At 39.2% G+C, this 10,338-nt stretch overlaps 1 protein-coding gene across 8 annotated transcripts; it reads right to left on the bottom strand.

Moving 5' to 3' along the window:
• Positions 1-1,949: 1,949 nt before the first annotated feature.
• On the bottom strand, positions 1,950-10,338 carry LOC103026854 (serine/threonine-protein kinase fray2). Of its 8 annotated transcripts, none has more exons than XM_049471374.1 (6): positions 10,258-10,338; positions 7,794-8,048; positions 6,991-7,082; positions 5,064-5,863; positions 4,992-5,027; positions 1,950-4,955 (listed from the first exon to the last, which is right to left on the bottom strand). In XM_049471374.1, the coding sequence occupies exons 2-6, from the start codon at positions 8,002-8,004 to the stop codon at positions 4,181-4,183; spliced, it is 1,914 nt and encodes a 637-aa protein (XP_049327331.1). In that variant the 5' UTR covers positions 8,005-8,048; positions 10,258-10,338; the 3' UTR covers positions 1,950-4,180. The 8 variants fall into 8 exon arrangements, with proteins under 8 accessions (XP_049327331.1, XP_049327332.1, XP_049327328.1 ...); XM_049471375.1 differs by having other exon boundaries at positions 1,950-4,919; XM_049471371.1 differs by having other exon boundaries at positions 4,992-5,863.

The following is a 10,338-nucleotide window of genomic DNA, read 5'->3' as shown; positions in this document are numbered from 1 at the left end:
CACAGAACACAGAACAGAACATTAATATTTAGTCAGTAGCACCTGAATACACGGCAAAGCTGTTTTAAACAGGATAAGCTGCCAAAAAGGGCAAGAGGGACAGAAGTATGACAAGGCTGTATTTTTTTAGTTTACAGACTGAATTACTGAATCTTTAATAAAGTACTATTAAAACAATAATACAAATCAGTATGTAGTTGGTTTAAATAAGACATACAATGTCAGCATCTGTCAATCAATAAGCATGCTTGTTTTATAACCTAGACTGCCGATTCTAATAATATACAGTATTTTTCACACTATAAGGCGCATCATATTAAAAGGCACACTATTAAAAAACGTCTATTTACTGGTTTATTTTCATACATAAGGCGAACTGGATTATTAGGCGCATTATGCGGCACTAGTAAGGAACAGAGTTGTGGCCATGTTTCCCTTCTAATTAATTTAAGTAAAGCTAAGCTAAGTAAACGAAACTGTAACTTAATTCTTAAAAAAAAACATTTTCTTTTCATTTCAAACGAGTGCTGGATGTTAATCTACACAGATTTCTCTCCTGAAAACTTTATTCGGGTGAGTAAAGCACTTCCATTTATTTATAGCAAACTTCCATTTCCAGAGTTCCTGCAACGCTGTGTACAGCAGCATTAGCATTAGACGCTAACCACTAGTAAACTACCAACTAGTAACTGCCACCTGACAGAGCTACACTGAGGAACCCTGAGTGCTCCGGTAAGCCAGGGCGATATTAGCTAGCAGTTCGTCCCACGTACTTCGCTTTAACACAGTAAACACATAGGTTAAAGTCTGATATACTCACCTCTTAACGACAAAAGAACTAGCGCTTTGTGCGGTTAGTGGCTAATGCTAATGATGCTTCAGCAGCAGGATATAGGCTGATAATACTCACCTCTACATGGTGAAAGAGCTAGCTCTTAGCGCAGTTAGCAGCTAATGCTAAAACTGATCCAGTCTAGGTGCTGGAGAACTAAACTGAAACTCCTGTATAACACTGTGGTTATACTGATCCTTACAACCTGACTGGTACAATTCATACATAAGGTGCACAGGATTTTAAGGCACACTGACAATTTTGGGGAAAATTCAAGGATTTTAAGTGCGCCTTATAGTGCGAAAAATATTATAACCATATAAAGTATATAGCAAGTAAACGAACACATACTCCAAAAGTAACTAAAATTAATCAGATAACATTACCTTAATACAGGGATCCATTGGCTATACATCTGCCCTTTAACAAGACAATGTAAAGCCACATGCTGCACACATTAGCCTATATTAAAAGGAAGAAGTGGCTGTGGAAGAAAGAGCTATGGGTACTGACAAGTAACCAAGAGTAAATATATATGTAAATATATATATATATATATATATATATATATATATATATATATATATATATATATATATATATATATATATATATATATGTAGAGTTTTAGTATTAAAATGATTGATTGAGTGATGATGCATCAGCGACAAAAAAAGATGTGGTTGTTCACTTTACATGTATTTAAGATTGTGGAGGAGGCATGTGCTAATCTTCATCCACTGTGACGTTGGGGCATTATAAGTGATATGGGGAGTCTTAATGAGTGGGTTAGGTAATTGACCCTCCGAATTGGGGAGAAAGTGGGATAAAATAAGTATGAAACATTCCAGCTTAATTTAAGTGGCAAAATCATCAGCGGTAAATGATTTATCGTCCAAACTTATTTGGAATGTGTTGCAGAGCTCAAACGCAGGAATGTATATGAGTATATTATTAAATAAAATGAATAAAAAGTTGAGCAAGCAAGACTTAAAATATCTTGGATTTATACTGTCTGCAATTAAATAAAAATTTTAAATAAATGTAAGAAACACTGTTTTCCACACAACTACATTTTTTATTCTGATTTGTTGTTGCCTTTAAGTAATTCCAACACTTTTAGCAGTTCACACTGTTGTTTTAATCATGCACTCAGCAGCATCACAGTTTTTTAAGATTACAAGGCATTCTCTATGTAAATTATATCAATCAAATATTAATTCAACAACAGCTATTAACTACAATAGACTTTGAAACGAGCAACAAAGCAGAGATGGCAAGAACTGGCCTTAGCTACCATTGTGAAAGATACCTGAAATCTACTTAACAACAAGCAGAAATATAAGAAAATAAGAAAAGATCCTACTGGAATAAAGTATTAGTGCACATTTTCTTAGTCTGCTTTTGCTGGATAGGTTGGATGTCGTAAACAGACCTTGGCCTAGAGCTCCCTCTAGAGGATTTATAAAGAAATGCAGCCTTTTTCTGCTTCCAATACGAACCTCAATAGATACAACAATACAGTAAAATAACACCACCTCCGTTTGCTATTTATTATTATTAAAAATGGAAACTAAAACCTAGCATTTAACATACACTGTTAGCAGAGCAGTACTATCTGGAGCAAACAGATTTAACCACTTTAACTAGTGGAAAATGAGACCCCTCCACCCTACCGTCTGGACTTTCCCAGTTAAAAAAAAAAGAGAAGTAGCAAAAATAAATGTCTGTGCATAATTTAACTAACATGAACTGTGATAAAATATTCAACTTATCCAACACCTCGGATAGAAATTATTATTATAGTTTACGAAAAAGTTAACAAACTATGCATGACATGACATAGCAAATTACATCACAGTAATATGTAGATACTAGCTTTTTTTTTAGCATAGCACATTAGCTTGAGCTGTTTCATTTTTGCATTTCAGACCATGTACAGAGGTATCAAAAAAGTTTGGGCACTCCTGATCATTTTCATGAATTTCCTTTATTATTATTGGTTGCTCTGAACAGCAATTTCAGTTAAATATTTATCATATATCAGATAAACACAGTGATATTTGAGAAGTGAAATAAAGTCTAAAGGATTTACTGAAAGTGTGCAATAATCCTTTAACAAAATTAGGCAGGTGCATAAATATGGGCACCCCAACAGAAAAATTACATCAATATTTAGTAGATCCTCCTTTTGCAGAAATAACAGCCTCTAAGCACTTCCTGTAGCTTCCAATGAGAGTCTGACTTCTGGTTGAAGATATTTTGGATCATTCTTCTTTACAAAACATCTCCAGTTCAGTCAGGTTTGATGGTTTCTGAGCATAAACAGCCCGATTTAAATCACACCACAGATTTTCAATAATATTCAGGTCTGGGGACTGAGCTGATCATTCCAGAATGTTGTTCTTGTTTCTCTGCATGAATGCTTTAGTAGATTTTGAGCAGTGTTTAGTGATTAGGGTCGTTGTCTTTTTAAAGTATCCAGTGACTGTTCTCACCATCCTTCTCCTCTGTTCATCTGAGATTTTTTTGGCCTGCCACTTCAGGTCTTAACTAGAACTGTGCCTGTGCTCTTCAATTTCTTTACTATGTTCCTCACAGTGGAAACTGACAGCTGAGATATCTGAGATAGCTTTTTATATCCTTCCCCTAAACCATGATGTTGAGCAAATATTTGTTTTCAGTTTTGAGGCTCCCATGTTGCCACTCTTCAGAGAAGATGCACAGAGGAAAACAACTTTAATTTATTTCACACTTTCTGTAAATCCTATTCTCTAATATCACTGTGTTCATCTGCTATATTATATATTTTACTGCAATTGCTGATCCAAACAACCAATGATTTGTAAAGTAAAATCATCAAAATCATCATGGTGGTGGTGTGTTAGTACGGTGTGTGTTGTTCTGGTACGAATGGACCAAACACAGCAGTGCTGCTGGAGTTTTTAAACACTTCAGTGTTACTGCTAGACTGGGAATAAAATTGTCCATGAACCAGAAATATCCAGCCAACAATGTCCAGTGATGACTGATAAAGGACTAGAGGACGAACTTTGCAGTAACAGATTCAGAGTTTCTGTCTCTGAATTTACGTCTACAAGGTGAAGCAGCTCTAGGAAGGAGTGTTCAATAGAGTGAAGAGTAAGTGGACGAAGTGTATAAAAACTCCAGCAGCACTGCGGTTTCTGATCCACTAATTGTACCAGCCCCACACACTGATCATAACCAAGTATGCAGAGAAACTGATTTAGGACTACAGTCTTACTTTATGAAGTTATAGGTATGAATACATGAAGTATGGATTAGACCACAAATAACTGCATTTCCCTTTAGTCTAGCTGCTTTCTGTCAGAATTCCTGCTCAGTCATGGTCTTCACAAACTCACAGAACCTGTGACTGGAGCTGGAGGGGCCAATAACTTCAACACAAGAATCTGACGGAAAGTAACATACTTTTGTATAAATGCTCTGTGCAGTTTTACAAACCTGCAATAACCTTTCCATAGCATCAGCGCTACTGCAGTCTATGTGCTGAGTGCGTAAAGTGTCTTGACTTTTAGCCACTAGTGTCTCTAACTCTCCTTGTGCAGAAAGTAGCACAGATCCTTCACATCTGCCGTGCAGTTTTACTTCGGTAACTTCGCCTGTGCTCACAGCATGAGCGGTCACATTATACCTGCCCACGCATCTGTCCCACTCGTTTCTCTCCACCATCTGCATGTACTTGTATATGTGTGTGTCAAGCCAAAAACTCACACAGTTAGTTCCATTGGTTATGGTCATATCATCCACCTTCAACTGTCCGGCTGCGTCTTGTCTCCAGGACTTGTCAAATCTTGAAGCATTGTCCTGACTCGAGGCCTTGTACGATCTTGGTGCCTTGTCCTGGGTCCGGTCCTTGTCTGACCTCAAGGCCTCTTCCTGGGTCCTGGCCTTGTCTGAGATTGAGGCCTTGTCCCGGCTCCTAGACCTGTCAAAGCTTGAAGCTTTGTCCTGTCTTGAGGTATTGTACGATCTTAAGGCCTCTCCCTGGGTCCTCGCCTTGTCTGACCTCAAGGGCTCTCCCTGGGTCCAGGCCTTGTCTGACCTCAAGGCCTCTTCCTGGGTCCTGGCCTTGTCTGACCTAAAGGCCTCTTCCTGGGTCCAGGCCTTGTCTAACCTCAAGGTTTCTTCCTGGGTCCAGGCCTTGTCTGACCTTAAGGACTCTTCCTGAGTACAGGCCTTTTCTGACCTCAAGGCCTCTTCCTGGGTCCAGGCCTTGTCTGACCTCAAGGACTCTTTCTGAGTACAGGCCTTGTCTGACCTCACGGCCTCTTCCTGAGTACAGGCCTTTCCTGACCTCAAGGCCCCTTCCTGGGTCCAGGCCCTGTCTGACCTCAATGCCTCTTTCTGGGTCCTGGCCTTGTCTGACCTCAAGGCCTCTTCTTGGGTCCAGGCCTTGCTTGAGAGTGAGGCCTTGTCCTGGCTCCTAGACTTGTACAATCCTGAAGCTTCTCCCTGGGTCCAGGCCTTGTCTGACCTCAAGGGCTCTTCCTGGATCGAGGCTTTGTCTGAGCTCAAGGTCTTGTCTGGACTCAAGGTCTTGTACGATCTTACAGTCTCTTTCTGAGCCCAGTCCTTGTCCTGGCTTGAGCCCCTGTACGATCTTGACACCTTGTCCTGGCTTGAGGCCAGGTCTGGGCTTGAGACCCTGTCCAAGCTTGAGGCTTTGTCCTGGCTCCAGGCCTCAAGTGGCACGGAGGCCTTCTCCAGGTTCCTGGCCTTGTCAGTTCGCAAGGCTTTGTCCAGGCTTGATGCCTTGTACAGCCTTAAGGCCTCATCTGAAATGTCGCTCTTGTTCTGGGTTTCACTAAGAAGTTGTTTCCTCAGCCTTTGGAGCGCAGCAAATGGACCTTCTGCTGAGACAAATCCTGGTTTGTTCTGGGAAGGCTGGATACGCACTGACTTGTGGTTGGACCTCAAGGTTGCGATCAAGGTTGAGGGGTCAGGATATAATGACAAGTCCAAGTCAGCATAGGCGTAGAATGCGACCTATATAAAAGCCAGGGTAAAAAAAAAACAACATGGTCACCTATCCACTACTAGAAGAAAAAGACCATGTGGATCTTGGTGAGTTTAAAGTCTGGTTTATACTTCTGCATCAGGTCAAAGCGTTGTACATGGCATAGCCTGTGTGAGTGACCTATACCGCTGAGATTAGATTAAAGGACTTTGCTACATCCTGTCACCATTACCTCTGTGTATTGTGTCTCCCTATACTGATTTTTGAATGTTGTCAGTTCTGTAAATTGCCTTTCCAGGTGTTTTACCGAATTCTACTCCCCCAAAGATTTCAGAAGATGTTTCTTCTATGACATCCCAATGAGAATAATCAGAAATGCATACATTTAAATGGTGATTCTTACATTCGTTTACAGTGCACAGAGTTTTTGTCAGGTTTCTGTTTGGATCAGTACAAATCATTATCCACAGGCTCTGCAGGAAGCTATTCAATGCCACCATGTGGCCAAACTGCAAAGTGCAGATTTTGAAAAGGACTATAAATGGCCTATAAACTATGGCCTGAAGGTACTGAAGACACTGGTCCGGATTCCTATGTGTGAAATTACTTTAAAGCAGACAATGTTTTTAAACTGATTAATAGACAAGAACAATAGCAGTTTGCGTGCATCAGTGGAAGACAGCCTTTACTGAAGCATGACTCAGTACACGCACCACAGCACCCATGGGATTTACCCACTCTGTCATCACACGAAGCAGGCTGTTTGAGGTTATCTCAGCAATGTGGAAAACAGCACTTATAGGTTAAGAAAGCATTTGAATATCACTAACATGTGATGGGGAAATGCCCACAACTGCGTGCTTTACTGGTAAATGGAAATAATTCTATCCACTGTCAGATATCTGATTTGCGAATCTCTATAAATAAAACAATTTTCCACTCAGTCCACTCACAGCATGGTGTGTACTATGCTGCTGAACATGTTAATATGTTAATATTACGTTAATATGATGTACAACGCTTTGAACTTACAAGAATCTTCTTTATCCTTTTAAACTGTTGTCACTTTGTCTGATATAAAAAATGTTTAATAATCAGAAAAATGGAAGTATGCAAATTAAACAGAAGTGTATAATACATGGGTGTCCATACCTACCTCTGGAGTATACGTGTACACTGTAAGTGGATGTTCCTCTTTAAACTCTTTATCCTTCAGCACTTGATTGGACTTAACCACTCGGTCTGCATCTGAAAAGATCCAAAAACAAACAAACAAAAAAAAAAACATAAAATGCAAATAGCAAGCTTAGTGATAGTTAAAGATGATGCATCTCCTAATGAAAATTGTATTAACTTTCTATTTGTCAAATGCTATTTTGATTTCCTTTAAACTAATCTGGTCCAGGAATTTTGCTCACCCAGAAATCTACAATCATACAGATTAGTTTTTCATCCTAAACAAAATGTAATCTGAATGTACACTATATTGCCAATAGAAGTCGTTTGCCTGTATTTTGTTTGGTTATGTAAGGTTGGGATGGTGCTGCTAATCTGAAGGACATATGAAGTTTGGAGGTCTGTAGAGATTGATGCGCTCTTAATGCTAATGCTGCTCCAGCAGTGCTAGCCAGGGTTAGCAGCAGGCTACAGGCCACTAACACTCACCTCTGAACGGAAAGAGCTAGCGCTTAGCGCAGTTAGCAGCTAATGCTAGCCGGGCACTGGACTACAAGGCGCACTGTTGATTTTTGGGGAAATTAAAGGATTTAAGGTGCGCCTTATAGTGCGAAAAATACAGTTTACTTTTGTAAATTGTATTTCCTCCTGGTCACTTTATCTGACTTAAGTTTTTGAATTACATCTGGATTAAGCCACATAAAAAACAAGTGTAAACACTCCCAAAATGTATTTAAACAAATACATATCACTTAAACAAACAGCCTGACTGCATTTACTGACCTCTCCAGTTGTCAAAGGTGACAAAGGCCACTCCTTCAAGGTGAGTGGGGTACTGCACCATCTCCACATCTCCTCCATGGCTCCTCCTGCACTGGAAGTGAATGGTAAGTTTGTCGTTCATCCGTGAGCTGCAGAGCTCATCAGGAACACCGCTGACCACGACCGCCCTGCAGCGATCAGACGAGCTGTTCATCATAGAGGCATCACTCATCACTGGAACATTTATGCTGATGCAGGGTCAGCAAAGCCCAGGATCTGAGGCAGCAGTTACACAGACACCACAAATTAGATTATTAGCAGCATATCTGATTAGAAATGGTCTGTTTTATTAAATATGAAAGGAAGAAAAAAAAACATACTGCTGCTTCCATGCAAAAAACACCCTCCTAAATTTGAATTGAAATCAACATAATATGACTTTTATCCACATCATTTTATAGTTGTTTTATTGATCTATTCATCATGAAATGCTGACATGTTAATATGATATGTTCATATGTGTTCATATTTTATAGTATTTATGATAACTACACCTAATATTCCTTATATTTTCTCCATATGTAGCTAGGTAAAGCTTAAGTTGTCCACCATGTTGTGGTAAAATATCATGAGATAAAAATTATTCAGAAAAACAAATGTATGTTTAAAAAGCACAAGCCCACCATGAACTAATCAGAAAGTTTTCAGCACAACTTCTTCACTACAAATGTTCACTTTGTCAGTGTCCATGCAGCCTGCCATTACAGGAAATAAAAAGTGAAAATATAAACTGATTAAGCTGGAAAAATATGATGCATTGTCTTTTATCATAAGAATTCAATTAAATAATAACTCTTACAGCTTTTTGAATGTGTTGAGGGCCTCCATAGTTATCCATAGTTATAAAGCACCTTCTACATGGAATGACCTTCAGAAACATTTTAGACTGGAGCAGTTTATTTAATTAAAGGAATTTCAATAAACGGTCACAAATTTCTGTACATATGTTTGTTCTTGTTAAAGTATGTTTGTATGTATGCATATTTGTACTAGTTCTCTGTTAACTGGTGTTATTTAGGGTGTAGCTTCAGTTTTGGTCTGTGTTTTTGTGCTGCTGTCTTGTAAAACAGATTTTTTAATCCATGGAGTGAAAGTATGCAATCAAACATTTCAAAGGAAAAAAAGAAATTAAAAGGAAAAATTTTATGTTTCAAATTCAAAAGTGAAACAGGCGCCGAGTGGTCCAGCGGTCTAAAGCGCTGCCACTATGAGCGGGAGGAAGCAGGTTCGAACCTGCGACATTCCGATCATAATGGCAGCGCTATAGACCGCTGGACTACTTTGCCATCAAGCTGCCGACGTTCAGAGGGAGCAAAATTGGCCCTGCTCCCTCTGGGTGGGTAGATGGCGCTCTCTCCCCACATTACTAAAGGGTGATGCCTGCAGCACAGTGTGTCTGTGAGCTGATGTACCGGAACCAAGTCACTGCTTTTCTCCAAGCGCGCTGTGATGCTACTCGGCAATGCTGCATCAGCAGCAGCTCGAAAAGAATCGGTGGCTGACTTCACATGTATCGGAGGAGGCATGTGTTAGTCTTCACCCTCCTGGTGTGTTGGGGCATCACTAGTAATAGGGGGATTTGTTTACTTTATTATTCTTTTGAATACAATTATTTTATTTTATTTGAATATTATTTTAGTTTGGATTTTGCCCGTCTTTGCATTCATTTTGTGTTTTTGTGGATTTTCTGGGATTTCCTGCAAAGAATTGTAAAGTAACCAAGTAAATTAAAAAAATTGCAACATACATTTTTCCTTTTGATTCTTCAAATTTTGAATGCAGACTTTATTTTTGTGTAAAACTTTTGGCACAAAATTCACTCCATATTAATCTCAGGGTAATTACCCTGGTTAAATAAATGTAAATAAAAATAACTGAAAATTAATAAATACTTTTGCTGGCACTGGGCATGCTAACCTCTTCTGAGGGCCCTGTTCCTTGGAACGCCAAACTAAATAAAAATTATTTACTAATTAGAAGTAAATTTTGTATATTATTTGAAACGTACTGTGTAAAAAGCTAGCTAAGATAGCTAGGTTACATTATGTAGTTAAACTAGCTAGTGTGAAATGGGGCGTTGTTACATAGCAACCACACTGTACACACGAGCTTAGCTAAAGCTTACGTTAACTCTTAACAACATGCAGTTTAAACGCAGCTCAAAACTGCATACAAAGCCAACATTTAGCTAAGCAACTAGCTAACCTAGCTAGCACTTACACTGTAACTAAAAACTCTGGTAATTACAGTTAACTACATTTTAGCTTAATTTTAGGCTAAGTCGTGTAAACTTCAGGGTCGAACAGACTAGTTACATGCATTTCTGACGGCAAACCCTCCAGAGACTACTCCTTAAAACCTTACCGCCATTAACTACACTTTAAACCCGTTTATCATTGAAATCCACTCCGCAGCTCGCGCTTACCGTGCTGTTTCACTTCTTTATTTGAATGTAACTGAATCCTCTTACCGACCAACGAGTAGAAATCAATACAGACCTGGGATT

Source organism: Astyanax mexicanus, chromosome 23 (genome assembly GCF_023375975.1).
Source record: "Astyanax mexicanus isolate ESR-SI-001 chromosome 23, AstMex3_surface, whole genome shotgun sequence".
Classification (NCBI taxonomy): Eukaryota; Metazoa; Chordata; class Actinopteri; order Characiformes; family Acestrorhamphidae; genus Astyanax; species Astyanax mexicanus.
Note: the sequence above shows the minus strand (reverse complement) of the source record. Positions and strands in the feature narration are given on the sequence as shown.

Excerpts from the sequence above, each read along its gene's own strand:
- LOC103026854 (XM_049471369.1), bottom strand. The coding sequence starts at position 8,004 with ATGAGTGATGCCTCTATGATGAACAGCTCGTCTGATCGCTGCAGGGCG. Across the intron at positions 7,083-7,793 it reads CACCTTTGACAACTGGAGAG|ATGCAGACCGAGTGGTTAAG; the intron begins GTCAGTAAATGC and ends GGATCTTTTCAG. Across the intron at positions 5,864-6,990 it reads TGTACACGTATACTCCAGAG|GTCGCATTCTACGCCTATGC; the intron begins GTAGGTATGGAC and ends GCTTTTATATAG.